Source organism: Lacerta agilis, chromosome 17 (assembly GCF_009819535.1).
Source record: "Lacerta agilis isolate rLacAgi1 chromosome 17, rLacAgi1.pri, whole genome shotgun sequence".
NCBI classification, from domain to species: domain Eukaryota; kingdom Metazoa; phylum Chordata; class Lepidosauria; order Squamata; family Lacertidae; genus Lacerta; species Lacerta agilis.
Window position 1 is genome coordinate 32450351 of NC_046328.1, and position 25972 is coordinate 32476322.

At 48.9% G+C, this 25972-nt stretch overlaps 3 protein-coding genes across 3 annotated transcripts; 2 read left to right on the plus strand and 1 right to left on the minus strand.

Annotated features, from left to right (window-relative positions):
* Positions 1 to 3031: 3031 nt before the first annotated feature.
* Positions 3032 to 9346, plus strand: RAB13 (RAB13, member RAS oncogene family). Its single transcript, XM_033136017.1, has 8 exons — positions 3032 to 3166; positions 5008 to 5068; positions 5561 to 5621; positions 5977 to 6054; positions 6843 to 6932; positions 7777 to 7842; positions 8311 to 8361; positions 8923 to 9346. Exons 1-8 carry the CDS (start codon positions 3043 to 3045, stop codon positions 8992 to 8994), a joined length of 603 nt encoding a protein of 200 aa, XP_032991908.1. The 5' UTR covers positions 3032 to 3042; the 3' UTR covers positions 8995 to 9346.
* A 3181-nt stretch (positions 9347 to 12527) lies between these two features.
* On the minus strand, positions 12528 to 15942 carry LOC117038958. The gene is made up of 3 exons (XM_033135960.1): positions 15852 to 15942; positions 14952 to 15051; positions 12528 to 14766 (listed from the first exon to the last, which is right to left on the minus strand). Exon 3 carries the CDS (start codon positions 14739 to 14741, stop codon positions 12771 to 12773), a length of 1971 nt encoding a protein of 656 aa, XP_032991851.1. The 5' UTR covers positions 14742 to 14766; positions 14952 to 15051; positions 15852 to 15942; the 3' UTR covers positions 12528 to 12770.
* A 2901-nt stretch (positions 15943 to 18843) lies between these two features.
* On the plus strand, positions 18844 to 24917 carry JTB (jumping translocation breakpoint). Its single transcript, XM_033135917.1, has 5 exons — positions 18844 to 18992; positions 20035 to 20075; positions 21654 to 21739; positions 22490 to 22569; positions 24261 to 24917. Exons 1-5 carry the CDS (start codon positions 18865 to 18867, stop codon positions 24415 to 24417), a joined length of 492 nt encoding a protein of 163 aa, XP_032991808.1. The 5' UTR covers positions 18844 to 18864; the 3' UTR covers positions 24418 to 24917.
* The last annotated feature ends 1055 nt before the right edge of the window (positions 24918 to 25972 follow it).

Genomic DNA, 25972 nt, shown 5'->3' on the forward strand with positions numbered 1-25972 from the left:
CTGAAGCCATCAAAGTTGTGTATGACAATGTAAAATATGATAAAATACAAAAAAGAGACTACAATTTCCAAAAGCAATAACTGTAAAACCATTCCCACAGAGTATAAAAAAATCAGTGGAACCGTTTCTACAGATGAATTCTGCATCACTGGTGCAGTTTCTCAGAGAATTGAACTGCTATCAGTACACATGAGGGTTCTTCTTATTTAGGAAATGTATAATATTTCCTTATAATAATCCCTGAGCAGTAAACAGATTAAATTCTATATAAATACACAGACCAATTAAAAACAATTATGCCTAAAAGCATCACTAAAAACAATTTTAAAAGAATTAAACACATTTAGAACAAATAACTAAATGATGTGTCTGGACAGGGTTGCTGAAACAATAATGTTTTCAGCAGGCATCTTCTAGAATGGTATCGTGATACAGCACAATCAGCATTGTTAATGGCACCCTAAAGAATCATATGGGTAAAAAATAGTTCCCTGCCCTTAAGGAGTTTACAGTCTTAATAAAAAAAATTTAAAAAGGAAAGCACAAAAATCACATCTAACAGTGTTGGTGCTGACCTTTAAAGCCCTAAACCAGGGGTAGGCAACCTAAGGCCCGTGGGCTGGATGTGGCCCAATCGCCTTCTCAATCCAGCCTGTGGATGGTGCGGGAATCAGCGTGTTTTTACATGAGTAGAATGTGTGCTTTTATTTAAAATTCATCTCTAAGTTATTTTTGTGGCATAGGAATTTGTTCACCCCCCCCCCAAAAAAATATAGTCCAGCCCACCACATGGTCTGAGGGACAGTGGACCAATCCACGGCTGAAAAAGGTTGCTGACCCCTGCCCTAAACAGCCTCGGCCCAGTATACCTGAAGGAGCGTCTCCACCGCCATTGTCCAGCCCAGACACTGAGGTCCATCTCCGAGGGCCTTCTGGCGGTTCCCTCGCTGCGAGAAGTGAGGTTACAGGGAACCAGGCAGAGGGCCTTCTTGGTAGTGGCGCCAACCAGATGTCAAGGAAATAAACAACCATCTGACCTGTTTAGGGAACTTTTTAATGTTTTATGTTTTATCACATTATTATTATTATTATTATTATTATTATTATTATTATTATTATTATTATTATTATTATTATTATTATTATTGGAGCTGCCCAGAGTGGCTGGGGAAACCCAGTCAGATGGGTGGGGTGTACATACATTATTATTCTTATTATCATTATTATTATTCTCAGTGCTGTGCCTTGCAATGCAACAAAATAAAACACCCTATTACTAAATCGATCCTACAGACCTTCACCATATGTATAATCAATACCTGTTTCTGAAATTCCACGTTCTCTCATTCTGTGATCCAAGTATGTCTTACAAGCCAGGACCCAAATATGCATTTGGGGAGCCATTGATTAACTTTTTACCATGTACAGTATTTTCATGGTGGTAGTGCTTCTATTGCCACCCTCTTTGGATCAGGCTCTCACCCACTTAGGGCTCCCAACATACCAGTTGAAGTTTGTCCGGTATTTACTAGACGTAGCCAGAATACTGCAGTCGGAAGCAGTGCCGGCAGTGTCGCTTTTGGTGATTTCCCTTTAAAAATTGTTCAACAACTTTTGTGTCTGGATTTTCACTTTTTTTGAAAATAAAAGTTTATTTTTTCTTTATTATTCTGATTTCTTCTGCAACTCACTGATCAACCCCAGGAGTTTTATACAGTCTAAAAATATCTAAGCCAATTGACCATTTGCCGGAATCCCCTGCTGTTAACTCTACATGGTGTGGTTGAAGTCAGTGGATGGGAGTAACGGATACAGACAGGCCATTGTTTCTCAAATCCAGATGCAACATCACACTCTCTTTTCCTGGTGTGCTTAGCAGACCAAAATCCTGCGCCTTTCCTCCGCTAGAAAACAAGAAAAGAAATGGAGGCTTTTCCTGGCGTGAAGAAGAAATGGAGGAGAGCGTTTCACCTGTTGAACTTCTGCCTGTTTCTCCAGAGACACTCTGTCCATAAGAGATAATAAAAGATGGAAACCTTTGTGGTTGTTGTTTTAATATAGTAGGTTAATGTTGTGAACCTCTTTGGGAACTGTAGTTTGTAAAGGGTGCTGGGAACTGTAGTTCTGTGAGAAGCAAATTACAGTTCCTAGGATTCCTTGGAATGCAAGCATGTACTTTAAATGTATGGGACATACACCACCTTGACGCGTGTGCATGTGTTGTGGAGGTCGCTATGCAGCTGCTCATTGAAAGGTACTTTGCACATGCTCAAGGGCACTCTCAGCGCTGGTGAAGCGCCTTGCGAATGGCTCTTATTTAGTTCTGTATCCCGTTTCTATCCCACTTTTCCTTCAAGTGTTGATAAAAGGTGGCATGCCTGGCTCTCTCACTCTCTCTCTCCCCCCCCCTTACTTTATCCTTACAACAACCCTGCAAGGTAGGAGAGACGGGCAACTGGCTCAAGGACACACACCCGTCAATCTTCATGGTGGCCTGAACAGGACGTTACAAACCCCGACCTCTCCCCCGGTCCCGGCACTCTAACCACTGCGCCGCACTCTTCCAGGCGTCATGTCTCGCTTCTGGGGGCATGAATGAACAGCAGCGCCAAGTTCATTCATGCCGCCCGGGGCGCGCGCGGGGGCGGGGGAAGAAGAGCCCATTGAAGAAATCCGCTCCTCCCGGGGCTGAGTCAGCTCAGACATTTCAGCCCTGCTGGCTTAACCCCTCCCTGCCCGAGGGTGGGGAGAGCGGCTTTTCTCCCTGGCCTTCCAGCGAGGAGGAATGGGGGAGTGGTCTGAGCCTCCCGCTGGCTGGGAAGAAGGAGGAAGAGGAGGAAGAAAAAAAGGCTTCTGGGCGAGGAGGAGGAGGAGCAGTTTGGGTTCCACCTCGCAACTTCTCATCCCTCCCCCCCACCCTTTAAACTTTTCTGATTTCTCTTTTCTTCCTCTCCCCAACCCCCCACCCCAGATCCTTCTATTTCTTCCTTTACTTTCTTCCCTCCCAGGAAAGAGGGGAAAATAAAACTCTCTGGGGGGGCCATGGCCAAATCTTACGATCACCTCTTCAAACTGCTCCTGATCGGAGACAGCGGAGTGGGGAAGACGTGCCTGATCATCCGCTTTGCAGAAGACAACTTCAGCGGGACCTATATCAGTACCATCGGTGAGAGGGATTGGGGGCGGTGAGGGGGGGGGTTCATGGGGAATGGGGTGGGCGGTTCTGGGGAGATCTAGGGAAGGGGAAGGGCTCTTCCCTTGCGCCACCCCCCTCGATCTTCAAGGCTTCGCATCCTCCTCCTCCCAGTCCGCATCCCCCAAGACCTCCTACGTTTGTTTGTTTATACATCAAACGCATCACCTTTTAACGCAACGGGCACGATTCTCTCCCTCCACATTTAAACCCCACAACAACCCCGAGAGGTAGGTTAGGCGGAGAGGCGGCAATTGGCCCAAGTGAGATTTGGGCTGAATGGGGATTCGAACCCTGGTCTCTCCCAGATCTGAGTTTGACACCCTACCCCCAGGGGTAGGCAACCTAAGGCCCGTGGGCCGGATCCAGCCCAATCGCCTTCTCAATCTGGCCCACAGACGGTCCGGGAATCAGCGTGTTTTCACATGAGTAGAATGTGTCCTTTTATTTAAAATGCATTTCTGGGTTATTTGTGGGGCTACCTGGTGTTTTTACATGATTAGAATGTGTGCTTTTATTTAAAATGCATCTTTGGGTGATTTGTAGGGCATAGGAATTCGTTCTTTTTTTTTCCTTTCCAAAATATAGTCCGGCCCCCAACAAGGCCTGAGGGACAGTGGACTGGCCCTCTGCTGAAAAAGTTTGCTGACCCCTGCTAACCATTACACTGCCCGGAGGAATGGGCACGTCCCTGCTAGCAGCAGAGCTGCACTGTGCATTTAAAGTGCATTTGATATACATTTGTTATTATTTACGAAATTTAAAGGCCGCCCTTCGTCAAAAGACCGCTGGTCGGTTTGCAACGCAGAATGCATAACATTGTATTGAGGCAGGTTAAAAATCAAACACAGCTATATTTTATTTATTCCATAAAATTTATACGCCATCTCATTATAAAAAAACCCTAAACAAAATGCAAAGAATTAAACATCATATCGAGGCAGGTTAAAAATAAAAAAGCAATATATAAACACAGTTATATTTTATTTATTCCATAAAATTTATACGCATCTGATGATACAAACCCAAAGCGGTTTACAGAATAAAACTGCAAAATCATTGGTGAAAAAAGAGCAACTGTTTTATAACATTCCAAGGAATAATTGGAACCAACAGCAAGCTAAAAACTAGATTTTTCAAATTGTTCGACGTGTTTGGATGGGCTTGCCTAATAATTTTAAGATTCCAGTCCTCATGGAACTGAATAAACTGGAACTTGGGAAATGGCCTTTAGTCTTCTTTCTTCTTTTTCTTCTTTGGCAATCACTCGTAGCCGAGTAAGATTGTCTTCCATAAACACGGTTTTAACAATGAGTCCGTAAGTGACTGTGGAGGCCAATTCTGGATCCACACGTCCTTCCACAGTGGGGAACATTGGTTTCCGGGCAGGAGTTGATCACGGTGTGGATTTGTCAAGCGTGTCTTCCTCTTAGCACGTTTCTCCCTTGTGTCCTGAGTTCGAGTGTCTTCAAAGCCCACAACACCTTTGGTAAAGGCTGTTCTCCAACTTGAGCGCTCACAGGCCAGGGTTTTCCAGTTGCCAGCATTTATGCTATCTAGTATAGTAATGTCCACACTGACTGGCAGCAGCTCTGCAGGGTTTCAGGGAGAGGTCTCTCTAGGTAGGGCTGGGCTGTGTCCTGTGTTCCTAAGAGATGGATGGCCATCTGTCATGGGTGCTTTAGCCGAGATTCCGGCATTGCAGGGGGTTGGACTAGATGACCCTCGGGGTCCCTTCCAACTCTTAAGATTCTGTTAGTGTGAGCCTATATGTGTGTGTGAAAGTAGCTTGATTCCACCTTCCCCCTATCTAGGGATCGACTTCAAAATCCGGACAGTGGACATTGAAGGGAAGAGGATCAAGCTGCAGGTTTGGTAGGTGTTTATGGTGCAACGCAAAACTTTCACAAGTCTCTGCCCCCAAGGCGCTTTCGTGCTCATACCAAGAACAAACTTAGTTGGTCTCTAAGGTGCTCCTGGAAGGAATTTTTTATTTTATTTTGTTATTACTTAATTTGCTTCAAGATGCAGTTAAGACAGCTCTGGTGTATTATGATCCTCCGTCTTTAGAGGGCATTGAAGAGGGATCAAGACAAATTTGTGGAGGAGGAGAAGTCTATAAAAGGCTATTAGCTAGACGAGTTAAATGGAACCTCCTGGTTCAGAGGCAGTCTACCTCTGAATATGAGTTGTAGGGAAGATCTGCTCCTGTGCTTCCCAGAGGCATCTGATATGTCACTGTGACGGACAGTGCTGGACTCCATGAGCCTTTGGGTTTGATTCTTCAGAACTGGACGGGTGCCGATGGGAGGAGGTTTCAGGCAACAGTCCCTGTCTCTTGCGATTTTGGACTTCTTTCTCTTGTAGGGACACGGCCGGCCAGGAACGGTTCAAGACCATCACCACAGCGTATTACCGGGGAGCCATGGTATGGAATCCCGACACCCAGCAAGCCCCTAGCTTCTTGGCTAGTCCGGAATGCCATTACGCGATTGGTGTCAGCAGTGGGATCTTTGTAGCCTAGGGAGGGCCCCCTAACATACGGTCAAAAGGGCCAAGATGCAACAAGGCCACCAAGGAAGGATTTTGCCATTGGGGAGAAGCTTACGGCCAGTAAATGTGTGTGTGTGTTTTAATTGGAATTCTGGGATAAATATACAAACAGCAGGTTCCTGCAAACCTGACCTTGATGTCAGATGGGTAGATTTTAATTCGTTTGCTTGCTGCGCTGCCGTTCATTCTGTTAAAACGCAAGCCAGTGTTAACACCCGGTTCCTTCCCAGGGGATTATCCTTGTGTACGACATCACGGATGAAAAATCCTTTGAGAACATTCAAAACTGGATGAAGAGCATTAAGGAAGTGAGTGAGCATGAGGAAGAAAGTGTGGGGTGAGGGGTGGGATGGAGAGGGTCTGCGGCTGGCAGGCATCCACCCCATTTTCTCATCTGCCCTCTCGCCCACCGCCCTTCTTCCCCTGCTATGGATCCGACATCGCCTTGCGGTAGACCAGACATCTCCAAACTAAGGCCCACGGGCCAGATACAGCCCAAGGGACTCATTTATCTGGCCTGCAGCAAGCCCCGCCGCCTGTGGCCGCTGCCCGCTCTTACTGGCGGCTGCTCACTTCTGGGTCGGAGGAGCACCGGAAATAGCTTGCGCACATTCGCAAGCGTAATTTCCGGAGCACATCTGGGTCAGATGAGGCCCGTGCACTTGCGCACAAGCTGTTTCCGGTGCTCCTTCAACTCAGAAGTGCGCCGGAAAGAGTGTGTGCGCACGCGTATGGGCACATGCTCCCCCGCCCTCCAGCCCGCCGCACGATCGGCGCTAGAGACACCGGCCCGAGGTACTGTAAGTTTGCCGACCCCTGCGGTAGACGGTGGGAAGGCAGGAGGGCGATGTTCCCCCTCCATGGCTGCAGGCATTAAAGTTGCTGGGAATTGCAAGTGGGGAGATAACTCTTGCACCCGGGTCCTGCTGGTGGACTTCCCACTGGGGCATCCCCGTTGGCCACTGGGAGAACAGGATTCTGGCCTGATCCAGCAAGGTCTTTCTGATGGTACGGGTGGAGGATCAGGGTGGGAAAACCTGCAACCTGCCTGGTCGATGTCTGGATCTCTCTGTCCCCCCCTCCCCTTCTTCTGCAGAACGCTTCGGCCGGCGTTGAGCGCCTCCTGCTGGGGAACAAGTGTGACATGGAAGGCAAACGCAAAGTGCCCCGGGACCGAGCAGAGAAGGTATCTGATGCAGCCAGAATGTCAAACTCGGGCGGGGCAGAGAGGACAGGGTGTGGCGGGGAGGAAATGGCGCATGGGGACGGATGCTTGAAGGCTTGAGTGCTGAGCGGTTTTCTGAAGCGCCTCACCCCCTCAGTTAAACCTTCCTGCACTTGGATTTAATGGTGAGGTTGGGGAGCTCTTCACAGAATGATTTGCTCTATGAAGCACTTAAAACAGTTTGCCTGGGCTGCCTGCCATCCTGCGTTGGTGCTGCCACCTCTTGGTGGTAACATCAACTGCAACGTGATGACAGCCTTAAATTTTTATGTATATAGGTGTATATCTCCATACCCACACCTATATACATAAAAAGTAAGGTTGTCATCACGCTGCTGTGTGTGTCTATATGTATCTATCTATCTGGGTGGGTGTAAGTTTTTCAAAGATGAAACAGTAACCATTAAGAGGGTCATATATAAGCATGTATGTAAAGAAGTACCTGTATCAAAAAGCCCAAGTTATGATATGATCGTCCAGGAGGGAATATTAAAAGTCACATTTATTCACCCAAGATAATTCTTCCATCAATTCCTCTGATTCAAGGGTGGGCTTAACTTCCTGCTCTTGCCCTTGAGCAGCTGTTTCAGGGTTTTGTTACAAACTGTGTGTGACAGGGGGAAGGTTTATGTGTACCCTTTCCTTGCTGTCAATCAACCAAGCAAGTCTTGACGCCCGCCCACCCCTGTTCTATGGGGTCAGGAGAAGACTGAGATGGGTTGTGGGGTGGGTGCAGCAAGGGTTGCCAAAGAGTTGGCGTTAGGACAGGTTCCCCATTCCAAGTATCCCACTTCTTTCCCAACAGCTATCCAAGGAGCACGGGATCAGGTTTTTTGAGACGAGTGCGAAATCCAGCTTGAACGTAGAGGAGGTGAGTGGCCTTCACTGGTTCTGATTTGAAGGAGAGGTAGAGCTGGGTATCATCCGCATACTGAAAAACACCCAGCCCAACCCCCTGATGATCTCTCCCAGCGGCTTCATGTAGATGTTGAAAAGCATGGGGGAGAGGACTCAACCCTGAGGCACCCCACAAGTGAGAGCCCAGGGGTCTGAACACTCATCCCCCACCACCACTTTCTGAACACGGCCCAGGAGGAAGGAGCGGAACCACTGTATAGCAGTCCCCCAGCTCCCAACCCCTCTAGATGGTCCAGAAGGATGTTATGGTTGATGGAGGGCTACCCTGCTCCCAAATAGTGACCGAGTTGTTTAAATGGGAGCAAAGGAAGGCCTACCTCACAGGGGTGTTGTGAAGGCAAACAATTTTACGCATGCTAAAATAATAAACGAACGCGACAGGGGTCAGATGGAGACTCAGATCTGTGTTTCTCCCCTCCAGGCTTTCAGCACGTTGGCCCGGGATATACTTCTGAAATCAAGCAAAAAATCGGTGAGGAGTCTGTGAGAAAGGGGCTGGGTTGTTGTTTTTTTTGGAGGGGGGCGGTTGGGACTTCCCTCAGCAGGGGTGTGATGGTTCAGGATTTGGACAGTTAGCCTGAGGAAGGAGGGGAAGAGATGGAGGAGAAATCTTCAGTCACTGGGCGGCTGGGGCCTATCAGAGCCAGTGGCGGACTTGGGTAATAGATGCCAAAATTTGACACCCCACCTTGTGGGACCTTCCCGAAGCCAGGTAAGAGAGAGACCAGGCTTTGGGAAGGAGGCACGGGGGTCTGGCAGGGTCCTAGAGCCCTCCTACTTTCTTCCCAAAGCTGGGAAAGTGCCAACTAGGCTTTGGGGAAGGATCAAACAGGGCCCTCGGACTTCCTTCCCCAAAACCATGGAGGGCAGAGCCCAGCCACTGTGGCTAATAGCTGCCGATAGCTTTCTCCTCCTCCGGATTTGTCCATCGCCATCCAAGCTGGTGGCTGTCCCCGCCTCCAGTGGCAGCGAGTTCCACAGTTCAACAATGTGCTTTCTGTAGTACTTTCAACCCTATTGTCCATCCCTCCAGGCTCAGCACGTCAAGGGCCCTTTGGAGCTGAAAGGATCGCAGAAAAGCAGCAGTAAATGTTTGGTGGTGTAGCGGCGACCGTCTCGTCCCGTCGCTCCTCTGCTTTGTCGTAGGACGTACCCCTTCCGCCATTTACACTCCAGACGCCTCCGCTTTCTTCCACGAAGCTCAGAATACCTTCCGGGCGGGACCCCGGGAGTGGGGGCTGACGGCAGGTGGGGCTCGCAGGCCGAGACCTCCCTCCCTTCCTCCTTTTGTGTCCCCACGTTCCTTGGCCGTAGGGAATATTAACCATTTGGAAGGGATCTCGCCCGAGGGATGTGGGTCTAGGGTTGCCAGAACTCCGGGGTGATCCAAAATCTCCAGGGTCGCCTGGACCCCTTCCAGGCAGCAGAGAAGGCCTTAGGTGGGTGATAGTGCCTTTTTTAAAAAAGCTATTTTTTTAATTCAGAAAACTATGTGTGCAGCTTCCAAGTTTCAGCCTGGCAGGAGCCAGGTGCAGATAATTGCATATTGCTCCCAATTAACCTCCGTCTCCAGGGCTCAGTGGTGGAAGTGCAGAGGAAGAATCCCCAGGGCCCGTCCCTAGGTCTCAGGTTTAGACCCCGAAATATTAGGGTCTGGGGTGCTCCCAGCCTGGCAACCCTATGGGAGAACCGCTACCCAGATAGTGGAGGGAATTACATTTTGGGGGTGTGGATGGGGGGGGGGCCTTCGCTGCACTGGAGTCAGAATGCACTGGGGCCGCCGTGAACCACAGAAATTGGAAGGGACTCAAAGGGTCATCCAAGTTCAACCCCTGGACTTTTTTTGAGGGGGGGGGGCACTACAGGATGCAAACACTTTCCCCATAACCAGCCTATTTCTGGGAGAACGTGTTCACCCTGTAATGCAACGTCTTGCTCATAGGAAGGGCTCTTATCGCCCCAGCCCAACATCCCGTGAGGAAAAGGGGTTGCCTTTTCCCTCTGCCCCAAGGTTCCCCCCACATTACGTTTGCGCAGGAGCCTGGAAATGCGCCCACAGAAACTCCCCCTCCAAAAAAGACCCACAGTACATTCCACATGTGCCTCTTAGTTATTATTTTAAAAAATTCGGTAACCCTTTGAACAGTATTAAAATGTTTGCCGTGATTTCTGAATGTCTCCTGTACTAAATGTAGAAGGCCTTGTGAGAGTCAGCATGGTTGGGGGGGGGGCGGGCGGGCATGGAGTGCCTTCTGTCGCATGGCATACAGAACCTGAGAGATTAAAAAGTGGGGGGACGGGACCTCTGGCCATGCTCCTTAAGAGAGGTGCCATGTAACACACGATCTGTACTTAGAAGACTTCAAATCTTGCAGCACTTAAACTTTGGAACTCCCTGCCTCTTGACATCAGTCAGGCACCTTCATTGTGCTGTTTTGGGCGCCAGCTAAAAACATTTTTGTTTAGAGAATCCTACCCAGCTATGTAGAACACTGGTGCGTGTTTTAATCTGTTTTTAGTTTATTGCCTGTTTTAATTTTTAAAAGAATGTTTCAAACACTGTACTGTAGTTGCTTTTAGCTTTTTTTAAAAACCGATAATATTTGTAAACCTCTGAGGTTTATTTTACGATCAAGCAGTGTATAAATTTTTATGAAAGGAGGAAATAAAATAAAAATGCATCTTTAGTCATATCCACACTATATATTTAAAGCACTTACAGCCCACATGGAATGCACATGACATCTAAAAAATATATCGTGGGAATTATAGATCACCCCCACAGAACTACAATTCCCAGCACCTTTAACAAACTACAGCTCCTGGAATTCTTTGGGGTAAAGCCATGTGTGTTGAATGTGCTTTAAATGTATGTTGTGGGCATGATGCCTGTTCTCTATCCTATTGCAGTGACCTCTAGTCTGTTCCTAGGACTTTCCCACAGGCATCCCATTTTTAATTCTCCACGTTTTTTTTTTCTAATTCCATGCATTTCAGGCGTGCGGAATGTGTGCAGCCCTCCAGGTGCCGTTGGGACTACAACTCCCATCAACCATTGCAACCAGAGTAGACTTGTCATTGATTTCTAATGGGTCTACCCCAGGGGTCAGCCAACTTTTTCAGCAGGGGGGCCGGTCCACTGTCCCTCAGACCTTGTGGGGGGCTGGACTATATTTTGAAGAGGAAAAACAATGAATGAATTCCTATGCCCCACAAATAACCCAGAGATGCATTTTAAGTAAAAGCACACATTCTACTCATGTAAAAAAACAATGATTCCCAGACCATCTGCAGGCCGGATTTACAAGGCGATTGGGCTGAATCCATCCCCCGGGTCTTAGTTTGCCTACCCATGGTCTTCCCAGAGGACAGATGTTCGTGGGCTCCAACTCCCACCTGCCCCAGCAAACATGGCCAGTGATCAGGGGGTCATAGAGTTGGAAGGAACCCCGAGGGTCGTCTAACCTCACCCCCTGCAATGCAGGAATATGCAGCTGTCCCCAGTGGCAGGGGAAGGCTCCGCGCTACCCAGGGCGGCGAAAGGAAATGACCCGGGGGCAGAGTGCGCCTGCGTGAAATGTCGCGCAGGCGCACTCCGCAGCCCCCTTTTTAAGCCGCAGAGCAAAAAGGCGGCTCGTGGGGCTGCCGACCACTATCGGCGGCTCCCCGTCGATCGCGCACGGCAGCCCCACGAGCCGCCTTTTCGCTCTGCGGCTCAAAAGGGGGCCGTGGAAGCGCCAGTCCGACGACAGAATGCTTGTATAATCATTCCCAAGCTTGCCTTTCCCAATGCCCAATCGCTATTGTTCTGTTTAGGGTAGCTATTTTCCCTGCTGCATTTTGAAAAGTCTTGGCCCAAACCAGTCATCGGTGCAGGGTTAAAAAACTAACCATACTGGTATAGATCTATGTGAGATATAGATATTATACGGTGCTGTATTACTATTTCTGTTATTTTTTCTTTCCTGTTTGCTGAAAATTCAATAAAAAATTAAAAAAAAAAAAACTAACCATAGCCAGCAAGGATCCACCAACGGCATACAGACCAATGTGGCTTACTTGACCCAACAATCCATTCTCCCCCAACTCCAAATATGCAAACAAATCTCACTGCCGTTAACCAAAGGCAATCAACCCCCCTTCCCAAACTTCTCTCACTCTATTATTTCAAATAAACAAACTAGCCGGTTTGTGAAGAGATGCTGTGAAACTACAGAGGGGGATCTTGGACATAAAACCACACAGAAACACACTGTTTTGAGCTATCTCGCTTGCCGGAACAACTCAGAGGCTGTGGAAAATAACGAGGATTAACATCAGAATGACTAAGGGGAACTATCGGAAATGATTATGAAAAGCAGCAGAAGTATGAGATGATCAGATCCCCCCCCCTGACCTCGGAGCATGGTGAAGTCCCCCCGAAAAAATGATAATTCGGCATAATACTGTTCGATTGTTGAATAATATGTATAATTAGGTATATAGGATGTGGTTTGATTGGATTGTTAAAATGGAAAACTTAATAAATATTATTATTTTTTTAAAAAAACAAATAAACAAAACTAGCCATAGTCAATCTGAGCTGGGACGTCCATCCTGGGGAAGCATCTCCTGCTAATGTATACAGAAACGACAAGATACAGAGGGATGCCATATTTTGAAGAGCGAAAAAGAATACACATTTCCCGACTTCTATTTTTAACTACGGATCGCTATGACGATTCTCATTTTAAAATAATAGCAACAATTTAACTGGTTGTAATCGTAACTGGTTATAAATTGTAACAAACAATTTAACTGGTTGTAATTGAATACGTAACCAACTGTAAAAGTAAATGTGATCAAATAACAATAAAATAAAATAAAAATAGAACATGCGTTTCAGTACATCGGCACCCTGTACGAAGCTCCTGTAGTGTTACAAAAAGAAACTCTTTCAGAGGCACTTTGTTCTTCTGTCCGACGCTGCCTGGCCCAAGCATATTTCTCTGTGGATCTGATCTTGTTCAACAGCTGCTTGTTGCTTAAGAGATAGGCATGGAACTCCTTGCAAGTAAAGTGCTTGTAATTATATTGCAGTAGCACCATGCTTCGCAGCGAGTCCAAGGATAAGTTGCCCCTCTCTTTGCTCAGGGAGAAAATGCGCCCGGCGTTTGCGTAATGTGACGCGAGGGCAAAGAACCCCTGTGCCATCTTCAAAAGTTCCGAGTGGCACATCATGTTTTTGGAAGCCTCAAAGTACTTGGTCCACTTCTGATGCGCCTGAAGCTTAATGAACTCGTCGTCTCCCTTAAACTGATCCACAAACTTCTCGAGGTTGCAGAATTGATCGAAGCACCTCCCCTCATCTATAGGCACATCCCTGTCCAGGAGAAATTTTATGGAAGGCCGCACCTTGTCCCACTCTAGTGACTCGCTAAGAGACATCCACATGAAGCATGAAAACTCCTTCATGGGCTCCATCCATTTCTCCAGATACTCTATGCAGCTGTCATAGAAGCTATTGACCTCTGCGCAGAATTTGTCACACTCCGCGCCCAGACCCTCCTTACGCTTTTCTTTCAGGAGGCTCTTGACCTTGAGCGACAGGAAGCTGTTGCTCCTGCGTTCAGCGAGCATGTTCTGGACACAGAGCAGGACTTGCAGAACCTCCACAACCGAATTGTTTTCCCTTTCGAGTTCTAAAACGTACGAGTGAAACATACTCATGAGAGACTGCAAGTGCAACAAATAAGCCTCGCTAAGCTCGTGCTCAAAAAACTCTTGCAACACCGTTGGCGGTTTATTCTGCGAGAGGAAAAATGCTCTGACGGCGGGAAACACGTGAAGGAGTCGAGTGATACCTGGAAAGGACGACAACCACCGTGTCTTGCTGTGAGACAGCAGCTTTTTGTATTCAGTGTCCACGAATTCACAGTACTCCTTTAGCTGCTCCGTTTGGACTCTATAGATATGGAAGTACTGGTATATCTTGAAAATGATGCTCTCAACATCGACGTCCAACGCGTCTGCTGCCTGATGGACACAGTTATTCAAAATGTGCGCTGGACACCCCACACCAATTGAAGTTTTGTTATCTAGCTCACTCTTCAACTTTGCAAACACACTTCTTCCTTCTGAATCCTGTTGCATCCCTCCGAACATTGTGTTGCAGTTGTCACCTGTGAACGCTATGCATTTCTTTAGCAGTCCTTTACTCTCAAGCGTTTCCTTCACGTACGAAAAGATTGCATCTGCGGTCTCATTGGGTTGGCTCTGCATTTCAATTATTTTGGACTGCAAACCACCACTTTTCCAGTCGAAATACTGAATAACTACTGCAACCACCTTGACCGGGCCATGGTTACTCACGTCAGTAGAAACGCCACAATAACCTATTTCATTTTCCTCAATGCTTTTCAGAACATTTTCCAAACAATCGGGAGCCAATACAGAATTTACAATTGCCTCTGTCTTGGTTTTTGCACTTGAAAACTTCCTTGCGATATCGGAATCTGGGAACATCGTCTTCAGGAGACCTGATGTGCACGTCATCACGTTGTAACTGTGGTGGTGTTTGACGGTGTGAAAAGCGAAAGTTCCTTCCGCTGCGGTCACTTCATCTTCCCATTCGCTACAGGGTTTTACGGAAACGTTTGCCAATTTTGCTGAAGAAGCCTGTCCTCGAATTGCTGTTTTGTGTTTCTCGGAGTCCATGTGCGACTGCAGGTCGCGTCCTCCTTTATGTGCCACAGAGACAAACGTACCCGGCCTACATACCAGGCATTCGCCTTCGAAATCATCTCTACCTCTTCTGAAACAGGTATACTTCCTCTGTAGCTCGACAGAAAACCTACATTTTCTTTTCGGCATTTTGTCACGTAGAAGCACAGCAGCACTACAAAAGAATACAAGACAGAAAATTACTTGCTGAGCAATTCATGTATTCTTCAGAAAAAAATACTAGAACCCTCTATCGGGTACCTTCATAAAGAATTCAGATTGTAGTATTATTTTTCACTTTTATACCCCACCCTTTCAACCAAAGCGTTCACTGTGATGTGAATGGTTAAGAAAGCAAACCTGTGAGGAAGGCTGGTGCGTGGTCACTCATAGAGCTTCAAAGGGTACAAATTCACTTCTTCCCAGCACATCTAGGGATCCAAGGTTGAGGACGCCCGGCCTACAGAAACCAAATACATAATTTAAAAAGAAAAAAGCAACCCTAAAAACCTATAAAACAGCAATAGAAAGGCACATACAATCAGAAAAGAGAAATCCAGAGGGTTCACACATGTAAAACAGGGTCCAATCTTATGGGTCTGGGAAAGCCTGGGCAAAAAGATAAGCTTTCGCAAGACATGTGAACCAAATGATGGCTGTGAACCAAATAAATAGTGACAACAGCATAAAAAACACGCCCGTTCACAACAGTGATAAAGGGTTCCATTCAGCTAAAGGGCATGCACCACAGCTTTCCAAACTTTTCACGTTGGTGACACACTTTTTAGACGTGCTTCATTTTGTGACACAGTAAATCAGTTTTACCAGCAAACGGGGGGTTAAACGAACCCCTTTCGGAGGGAGCATTCCCACAACACAACTACACACCGCAGCCGACACACTAAAGTGTCGCGACACACAGTTTGGAAAGCTCTGGCATACACACACGCCAGTCAAAACAAACTTGGTTCTAGATAGCGACATCTCCAGACACACAACCACCCCACGCACAATGCTATGGACCTAAAATTGCCTTGCTACACACTTATCTTGGGCAACAACGAGACAACATATCATCAGAATATAAAGCCATCTGCACCCCCACAACTGCTCCCCAGCTACTGATGAACCCGCTAAAAAGTTATAGCTGTCCTCTGTGCAATGCCACACGTAGGGGCAAGCCCCATTCTACTGCCAACTTGTGCTGGCCCCAGGGGTGCCCAGCACAGAGGACACTGGGTGGGAAGGCCAGAAACTCACCCGGGGCCGAGCGGGGGCGTGGTCAGCAGTCCCAGACAACAGCGGCAGGTCCAGCAAGGCAACCAAGTCCAGGGATGGGGCAGCAGCAGGGTCAGGTAACAGTCTGTGGGTCTAGCCGGGTAATCAGAGGTCAGGAACACGCCGGGGGGTTCGTCCGCAAAGCAAGGTCAAAGTCCAGCCCAAGGTCCAGGAGTCCAACAGGGGGCCAGTCCAGCAAGGAGCAAGGCAGGAAGCAGAGCAAGGCACAGGTCAGGAACAGGCATGAGGACACAGGCAGGCACACGTTAGCAAATGTGTTGCTCGCGCAACTTGGGGCTGGGGCTGGCCGGCCTTTATCTGCCCCGAGGCATAGGGCAGCCCCAATCCTCCGGTGACTCGCCTCTCCTTCTGGCCTGGAGGCGAGCACTGCTCCTGCAGGAACTTAGTTCCTTTTGCCTCTCTGCCCTGAGCCTCCGCAGCTCAGGAGAGGCTGGTTGGTTACCGGACCCAGGGGCAGCCTCAGCTTCCCCTGACGGGGCTGAGAGTGGACCACTTGCAGGCAATGGGTCCTCCATCCCATCAGGAGCCAGACCAGACTCAGCAGATGCCTGCACCTGAGGATCCGGCACAGGGGAGGACCCTTCAGACTCAAGCCCTGGCTCAGCTGGTTCTGGAGGCGGGGAATCCTGTGCAGGCTGGGATCCCTCAGGTTCGGCATCCGAGTCCGAATCCCAGGCCATCACACCACCTCTCTCCCGCTATCAATGCACCCCCAGCCCCAAGAACAAGCTTCTGAACGTCACCCGCCTTGGCCATGCTGTTCTCAGCACCCTAGCCGATCACCCTCCCAATTCCCAAGTGGAGAGGCGCTGGGGGAGGGCAGGGCAAAGAAGCCCACCTCCCTCTCTACGGTTGCCACCTGTCCTGTATATAATACAGGATTGTGCCGTATTTCAATGTAAAACGCTGTGTCCCGTATGGATAGTTTTGTCCTGTATTTCAGCAGCTCTCTTCTCTCTGCCAAGTTAGGGATGCCCTTCAAATGCACGTACAGACTGACAAATCCGTGTCTATGCCCTGTGACAAATTTCAGAAGGGCCATTCTGTCAGGCTGCAGTGGATTGTAATGGGTTGCTTTTAAGTCACGTCAGCACCAGATTGGGCGGGGGGGGGGAGAGATCCCCCCCACCGCACCTCCCTGTCCTGTATTTTTTCCCAAAACAACCCTACCCTCCTCCTTCTCGGGACCCCACCACCGCCCTCCACCTCTTCATCGCCCCCGCAACGCATGATCGTAGCCAGGATTTTTTTTTTTGGGGGGGGCAGAACCTCAGTCTGCTATGTATTTTTATTTATCTTTATTGATTTGGGGGGTGGGGCAGCTGCCTCTTCCTACTCCCGGCTCCCCAGCTAACCCGGGGCTCCAGCCGGCCCTTATTCACGACCAGCCCCCCCAGGCCCTACGCAGACCCACCGACCTGCCCACCTCCGCCACCCGCCGTTAGAGGCGCCATTGTCACCCCTCCTCCTCCTCTTCCTCCGCCGCCGCCGCCACGTGCAACGACAGGACCCCGCGCTCTCGCAGCGCCGCCTCTCGGACACGTCATTTCAGCGCGACTCCAGACGCGCAGCGTCCGCCTCGACGTCGGAAGAGGGAAAGGGAACGCGGCGAGAAATAAATCGCGGGAGGAGTGAGAAAAGTCCCCGGCGGAAGAATGGCCATTTCTGCAACAGCCGATGCGCAGCTTGCAGAACATGACGGGCCCAATGGAAACAACACCTAAGCATGGTTCCCCACCCCCCACCCCTTTACCTCTATATGCAATCCAATTTAGCAGCATCTAAAAGGGTGGATTTACAGCCTCCAGCTTTTAGGCTTCACAGGTATATCATGCCTCCCACAGACAAGACTTAGCTTGGCAAAACAAAATCGAAAATTCTTTCTAGTAGCACCTTAGAGACCAACTGAGTTTGTTCCTGGTATGAGCTTTCGTGTGCATGCACACGAAAGCTCATACCAGGAACAAACTCAGTTGGTCTCTAAGGTGCTACTAGAAAGAATTTTCGATTTTGTTTTGACTATGGCAGACCAACACGGCTACCCACCTGTAACTTAGCTTGGCAAGTTAAACCAGTTTCACTGTATGTTTAGAAGGGTTTCCCGTCTCCTTCCTTTCCTCCCTTTTTCCTTTTACCTGTCCGTCCGTCTCCCTCGCGGGAGGAGACATTTTAAGAAGGTCGCATCTGCAGATCTGCAGGCAAATTCGGCTCTTCGCAGGAGTTTTTGTTTGTTTAATTCAGGCACCCCCAAACTCGGCCCTCCAGATGTTTTTTAGACTACAATTCGCATCATCCCTGACCACTGGTCCTCCTGTTAGCTAGGGATGATGGGAATTGTAGTCCCAAAACATCTGGAGGGCCGAGTTTGGGGATGCCTGGTTTAATTCCTTTATTGCAAAACAATGTACATAAAACACAAACAAAAAAGCAACACAAACAAACCATAGACACTAACGGTAACAACATATCGTTTGACACGTTGACTTCCGATTTACTTCATTGTACTTTTTACACATTGTTGGTCTATATACGCACTTCCTTGTTCCTGTTACATATCAAGAGAAATTTTTGCTTTTATAATTTCCTTGTAATTCAAGATTCAGTCTAAATCTGTTAGGAGATAACACAGATACGCTGTGGTTGCGTACATAAAAAAGGTTCTAACGTTTTTACGCTCAAGGCTAGAGGACCTGATTATTTGAAACCACCGCAGCAAAAGAAAGTGTCTCGTCCTCGTCACTCTAATCATTTCACTTCCCAACCGTTTCCTACAAACTCCCAACAACCACTCTTTGCCCCGCACATGGCGGCTCCTCCCAGCTGCGGCAGAGGACCGGAAATCATTTTGGAGGCATCATAGAGACTGTGGGCTGAAACCTCTTTGAGGCAGAACTGAACTCCTCCCCTCCACGGAGTCGGCCCGCGCGTGCGCAGTGCGTGCGTAAGGGGACAAAACAACAGCCTTCTTCCCGGAATGCCCCGCGTGAGCGTTATGAGTGAGGCGGAAGTAGATGCGAGGAAGCCCCGCCTCATAACAATGATGGGGCCAAGATGGCGCCTGGCGATAGCTGCGCTTGTGGGCTTCGTCGTTCCTGCCCCCGGGTAAGTTAAGAGGGGCTAAGGGAGGGTGGAGGGCCTCGGGCATTTTGGGGAAGGGGAAAGTGGGGCTTCCAAGTGAATGGTGGTCACCTGAGCGCCGCAAGGGTGAGTCCACACTGTACCTTTAAAGCTATTTTATACCCCTTGGAATAGTCATGGCTTCCCCGCAAAGAAGTCTGGGAGATGTAGTTTGTTAAGGGTGCTGAGAGCCGTTAGGTGACTCGCCTATTTCCCCCTCCCCCCGAACTACAATTCCCGGAGTGGTTTAACAAGCACTCTCTCTTCTTTGGGAGCTCTGGAAAATGTAATTCTGGGAAAGGAATTTGAGAAACAAATGATAATAGAATTGTAGAGTTGGAAGGGTCCCTGAGGGTCTATCTAGTCCAATCCCTGGCAATGCAGGAATCTTTTGCCCAACGTGGGACTCGAACCCTTAAGATTAAGAGTCTGATGCTCTGCTGCAAGTCATGTCTAAGAACCAAAACAAGAGAGGAAAATGACTCCATCTGCGTCTGACAAGAGAGATTTTATCTTACTGAGGGCAGCAACCAACACTAAAGATTCCTCTAAATGTATTTGCCTGGAACCATGTTCACACCATACATTGAAAACAGTGCGATATCACTTTTTAAAGTAATGGCTCCCCCCACTTACCCCCCTTTTCTAAGCTACAAAGTCTCAAGCTTTGTGCTTCTGCGGAAGCTGTTTGATTCTTCTTCACCAAGATTTGTTCTTCTTTGTATCTTGCAACGTGATGTTTAATTATTTTTCCCACCAATTTAACTGGAGCCGATGCTAAATCAGATGATGGGGACAAACTTGTGGGAGAGCTGTGGTTTTTATGCCCTACCTGTGGACTTCTTGGGAGCAACAGATTGGGCACTGTGAGAAACGGCACTAGATAGGCTTTTGGTTTTCTCCACAAGAACTGCCCACAATTGTCTTTAAGGTGACAGATTTGCCTGTTGCCCCCATTACCTTTCATTTTAATTATTTTAATCTCTCTGCAATGTTCTCTTTCTCTCTTTTTCTGTCCTATTTCCAGGTTGGCTGAAGTGGCTTTGGAAAGTGATGGGCAAAACCCAGGTGAGAAAGGATAATGGTATCTGTTTTGGCTATGTGAGTTTGTGTTGTATAGTTTGATTTCCAGTTTTTTTTTTTTGTCTGGAAGAACCGAGAGGAGTGGAGGGCAGGGAGAGGTGTGATAAAATGGTGCTGCAAAAGATCTGAATGTGTGTCATTTCCCTGGCTGTGTGGCCCTTAATTTTCTTAAAACACCCTTGAGTATGTTGCTCACCAGAATGTAAGGAGAGCCCTATGGCTGGATCAGGCCAGTGGCCCATCTAGTCCATCATCCTGTTGTCACGGTAGCCAACCAGATGTCTGGGAAGCCTGACATCAATAGTTCTCTGCCCACCTTCAAAATTCCTGGCATCTAGTGCTCCAAAGTTTTGCCACTTCTGACAGTGGAAGCAGAGTGTTGCCATTGTGCCTAGTAGCCGTTGATAGCCGTTGTTGTTGTTGTTGTTGTTGTTGTTGTTGCTGTTTAGTCATTTAGTCATGTCCGACTCTTGGTGACCCCATGGACCAGAGCACACCAGGCACTCCTGTCTTCCACTGCCTCCCGCAGTTTGGTCAAACTCATGTTGGTAGCTTCGAGAACACTGTCCAACCATCTCATCCTCTGTCGTCCCCTTCTCCTTGTGCCCTCCATCTATCCCAACATCAGGGTCTTTTCCAGGGAGTCTTCTCTTCTCATGAGGTGGCCAAAGTATTGGAGCCTCAGCTTCAGGATCTGTCCTTCCAGTGAGCATTCAGGGCTGATTTCCTTCAGAATGGATAGGTTTGATCTTCTTGCAGTCCATGGGACTCTCAAGAGTCTCCTCCAGCACCATAATTCAAAAGCATCAATTCTTTGGCTATCAGCCTTCTTTATGGTCCAGCTCCGTGAATGTGTCTAATCCTCTTTTGAGGCCATCTAAATTGATGGCCGCGGCAGTTCGATTCCCCGCGACGGGGTGAGCTCCCGTTGTTTGGTCCCTGCTCCTGCCAACCTAGCAGTTTGAAAGCACGTCAAAGTGCAAGTAGATAAATAGGTACCGCTCTGGCGGGAAGGTAAACGGCGTTTCCGTGCGCTGCTCTGGTTCACCAGTAGCGGCTTAGTCATGCTGGCCACATGACCCGGAAGCTGTCTGCGGACAAACGCCGACTCCCTCGGCCTATAGAGCGAGATGAGCGCTGCAACCCCAGAGTCGTCCGCGACTGGACCTAACAGCCAGGGGTACCTTTACCTTTAAATTGATGGCTATTTCTGCTTCCTGCGGGAACGAGTTCCGCAGGTTAACTGTGCGCTGTGGATCGGTCCTGAATCTTCCAATGTTCATCTTTATTGGATGCCTACGAGTTCTAATGTTATGATAGAGGGAGAAAACGAAGAGCAGTTCTGCCGGGTCAGGCCAATGGCCTATCTAGCCAGTAAAACCACTGATAGCATTTTCCTTCATGGATTTGCTGGCCCAAAGTCTCTTTTAAACCATCCTAGTTAGTGCCCGTTGCTGCCTCTTGTGGGCGTGAGTTCCGTAGCTTAACTCTGCGCTGCATAAAGAGCTGTATGTGTTTGTTTTGTTGAAGCTGACTCCTGATCTCCTCTTTGGCTTCCTGCAGCCAGTTTGCCTGGGGCCACGCCGTGTTGGCAGAGCGAGGATTTCGTGGTGACCCAGCAGTGCGCTCCATGCCAGAGTTTTCAGTCGGTAAGTGAACCTCCCGACAGGAACAAAAAGTTGGGCAAGGGTATAAATGAAACCCCTTAACTGCTGCTAAAATATGTGCAAAAGGGATTGATGTTCCCACTTTCAAACATATCTTATCTACTGTAGCGTTTAATGCCGCTAAATAAGGTCATGGACACAGAAGCTTCAATACAATAATAACACAGAAGGTAGAATGATGTCCTATACTGAGTCAAGGCCAGTACTGAGCTCAGTATGGTTTACACTGACAGGCCACGGTTCTCTAGGGTATCAGATGGAGAATCTTTCCTATCCCTACAGGCAGATCTCAGGGGTTGAACCTGGGACCTTATGCATACATACCAGATTCTCTTATCACTGATCTATATTCCTTCCTTTAAAAATAAAGATGCTAGTCCTCAAGATTCTGAATAAAAGGCTAACTTAAATAGGAAGCTGCCTTAACATTGACTCAGACCAGCATCCATCAAGCTCATTATTGTCTTCAAACTGACTGGCAGGATCACTCCAGGGATTCAGGCAGGGCTCTCTTTCCGCCGCAGAGATGCCATTGGAGGTTGAACCCGGGTCCTTTGTGCGATGCAAAGCCAATGTTCTACTACAGTAGAATGTGGGAAGGGGTGGGTTCCCCATGCCCTGGTCAGAAGCGAGCATCTCCTGGGTTGGTGATTGCAACAGCTTTTCCGAAGGACTGAATCGCAGGCGCTTGGCAGCAGTGTTATTTAATGAAACGTGTGCTCTCGGTTGCAGAAAACGATGCCAGAATGCAGTGTGACGGGCTTCGTTGAGCAGATCAACTGCAGCGCTTCCAAGAAGGGTGAATACAAGAGGTGAGCTCACTGTGAGGAGAAGAGTGGCGGGCCTTGCCACCCCAGGGTGCTGCCTCTGACAGTGGCCAGCTGCAGATCCTACTGGAGCAAGGGATGCTAACTAATGTCGCAGATCACTTACACAGGATGGCGGTGAAGGCGAGACTCTTGGCAGTGAGAGACGGCCCTCCAAACCTCTCTTATGTGGCCCTTAAGGCTCTCTGCAAGCCACACACCTCACCAGCCCTGATTCATAGCCTCCTTGGCTGTGCCTGGCTGGGATGTGTCCCTGAAGTCCCTGATCATACCTCTTGGCTGCAATCTCTTGCCTGCAATGCCACCACCCTGCAACCCCTAGTGTAACTGATCTGTCATGGATGCTTTAGCTGAGATTCCCGCATCGCAGGGGGTTGGGCTCGATGGCCCTCGGGGACCCTTTCCAACTCTACGATTCTCCGATGTGCTGCTAACAACTCCCTACTGAAGTGGGAAGGGCCCTGTAAGCCTCTGGGTTAAAGGGGGGGGCGGGGAATCATGGCGGTCTGAAAGCTGAGATGCAACAAGGTTTTTCTTCTTCTCTTCCTTTTTGAATCCCCCTGCCCTGGTGACAGCCAACCAGCTCTCCCGTCTGTCAGGAATACTCCTTTCCATTCCTAGCCTCCCGCTGGTTTTCTGTTCCTCCTGACAGACAGCATTCCATGGCTGCTGAGCAGGCTTGTTTTGCAGGGGGAACTAATCCCTGAAGATCCCACCCAATATTTGTTCTTCTGCAAACTTCAGAGTTTCCTTGAGCTTTCTTTCATGTTTCTCAGTCCCCTTGCCCCTTTCAACCTTTAGCCACGTAACCTTGGCACTTCAGTTTGCCACTAGAGGGAGCAGCCAACCCGTTTTAACTCGCCTCCCTGTTGCATTCTGTGCTTCCGCTGGCAGGCCTAACCAACACCCGTTTCCAGCCATCCCTGTTTCCCTTACGCCATGGGTAGGCAACCTTAGGCCCGTGGGCCGGATGTGGCCCAATCGCCTTCTCAATCCAGCCCACGGATGGTCCGGGAATCTGTGTGTTTTTAAGGTAAAGGTAAAGGGACCCCTGACCATCAGGTCCAGTCGTGTCCGACTCTGGGGTTGCGGCGCTCATCTCGCTCTATAGGCCAAGGGAGCCGGCGTTTGTCCGCAGACAGCTTCCGGGTCATGTGGCCAGCATGACAAAGCCGCTTCTGGCGAACCAGAGCAGCGCACGGAAACGCCGTTTACCTTCCCGCTGGAGCGGTCCCTATTTATCTACTTGCACTTTGATGTGCTTTCGAACTGCTAGGTGGGCAGGAGCTGGGACCAAGCAATGGGAGCTCACCCCGTGGCAGGGATTTGAACCGCCGACCTTCTGATCAGCAAGCCCTAGACTCTGTGGTTTAACCCACAGCGCCACCTGGGTCCCTCTTTTTACATGAGTAGAATTATTTAAAATGCATCTCTGGGTTATTTGTGGGGCACAGGAATTTGTTCATCCCCCGCCCCCCCAAATATAGTCCGGCCCCCCACAAGGTCTGAGGGACAGTGGGCTGGCCCCCTGCTGAAAAAGTTTGCTGACCCCTGCCTTGTGCTGTTGTGTCGTGTGGCATCTTGGGATGGGAACACACACCGCTCCCTTCTGCATGCTCCCTCCTTGGTGTGTCCCATCAGCAGAGGGTTGTGCTCACCTTGCCTTCTCCTTGCAGCTGCCGTTCCATGGAGATGGAAGCCCGCATCTTCTGGAAGTTCGAGGGCGCCATGCTTGGCGTGGCGGCCGTCTTCGCCCTGATGGTGGTGTGTCGGCAGCGCATGCTCGACCGCAGAGCCTTGGAGAAAGTGCGCAAGCAGATAGAATCCATCTAGTTGCGCCGGCGTCTCTCGCCGCTCTTTTCGGAACAGAACTTAGCGGCAGCGGCTGGGGGGCAGTGGCAGGAACGAATCTTCCATTGGACTGTTTGGAGGAGGGAACGAGCACCCTGTGCTCATTGGAAAGTATTTCCCCCCTTCACTTCCGGCCACTAGGGAATGCTGCTTCCCACACCTGGGACTTAAAGGCACTTGGACTGAAACTGTTGCATTGAGACGCCGGCAACTTGCTTTGTTTTCTGAACATCTTGGGCACTTGTACGAAGAACACTCCCGCACCCCACGTTGCCTGTGGTTGCATCCTGACTTGGTTTGCTGCGTGGCCTCGATCTGTTGCAAACTCCTCGGCCTCTCTAGCCTGTGTTGGATTCAAAGGAGCAAGCCCGGCATCTCCCTAGTCATACCACTGTTTTATTAAAGACCAGAAACCCCAGCGAGCATCTCTAAATCTTGTAAGGAAAGTGACTGATCTCTGCCCTTATTCATGCAATCCCAAAGCCCTTTTATTTTGAGGGTGTGGAAAATGTAGCTCTATTTTGGCTTTTTTAAAAAGCCGCCCTGTATATTGTCTCGGGGGGGGGGGGGAGAGACGTGCTGTCAGAACTTTACTGTGGCTTATTTTAAAAAGCCGTCCCTACAGGATTCCTCTGTAAAAAACCTCAATGTGATTAAAAGCACGATGAAGCTTTCCGAATGCGTATGCTCTGCTTTGTATGTGGTGCTGGCAGATAGGTTTTTCTTTTCTTCTTCTGTGCTGGCAGATTTGTGTGGCCCAGCAGAAGCCAAATGGGACACAGCTGGATCTGTTTAGCTCGGTGGAACTGAGGCCAGAGCAGGCAGAATGATGCATTTGAAAAAAAACAAAAACTGGGGAGCAGAGCTGGTAAGGGGAGGAATGGGGCACCTTGGTGAAACCTCTATGCCTTGGTTTGGCTACAACTTTTGCATTTTGACAGCTTGGCCTGCACACACCACACCACATTTAATGCACAGGGCTCCCCCAATGCATCCTGGGAGATGTAGTTTACCCATCACAGTTACCCTTAAAAAACTACAGTTCCCAGGATTCTTTTTTGGGAGTGGGTGGGTCATCCGCTTTGAAAGTGTGTGCACAGAGCCCTGGGCTTGAGAGGGCAGGGAATTTAGGCATTCCATCGTAGTGGGGCGGTTTGTGAGTGGGCAAGATTGACAAAAACCCCAGTGCCTCAAGCCCACCTCTTATTCTGATTTTTGTGTGTGGAACACCCATGAAATCAAAAGCAACGTGTGATGTTTTTCAGGCTGCCCGCTCGTCTTTGAGTGCAGGAGCTCTCGGGTTCAACCTCTAGCATCGCCAGGTAGGGCTGAGAGAGACCTGGAGGGACTCTACTGGTCAGTGTAGACGAAGCTGATCTAGATGGAGCAATGGCCTGACTCAAAATAAGGTGACTTCCTATGTTCTGAGTTAAGAGGGGCCACTGGGAGTTCCTGGCACAAAAGCCCCAAATCTTTGAAACCCAAAGGAGGGTGGGAGTAGCTAGAAGCAATCTCCCAAGGGTCGTTTGCATTGTTA

Excerpts from the sequence above, each read along its gene's own strand:
- LOC117038958 (XM_033135960.1), bottom strand. The coding sequence starts at position 14,741 with ATGCCGAAAAGAAAATGTAGGTTTTCTGTCGAGCTACAGAGGAAGTAT.
- JTB (XM_033135917.1), top strand. The coding sequence starts at position 18,865 with ATGCCCCGCGTGAGCGTTATGAGTGAGGCGGAAGTAGATGCGAGGAAG. Across the intron at positions 20,076-21,653 it reads AAGTGATGGGCAAAACCCAG|CCAGTTTGCCTGGGGCCACG; the intron begins GTGAGAAAGGAT and ends GGCTTCCTGCAG. Across the intron at positions 21,740-22,489 it reads CATGCCAGAGTTTTCAGTCG|AAAACGATGCCAGAATGCAG; the intron begins GTAAGTGAACCT and ends TCTCGGTTGCAG.
- RAB13 (XM_033136017.1), top strand. The coding sequence starts at position 3,043 with ATGGCCAAATCTTACGATCACCTCTTCAAACTGCTCCTGATCGGAGAC. Across the intron at positions 3,167-5,007 it reads GACCTATATCAGTACCATCG|GGATCGACTTCAAAATCCGG; the intron begins GTGAGAGGGATT and ends CCCCCTATCTAG. Across the intron at positions 5,069-5,560 it reads AGGATCAAGCTGCAGGTTTG|GGACACGGCCGGCCAGGAAC; the intron begins GTAGGTGTTTAT and ends TTTCTCTTGTAG.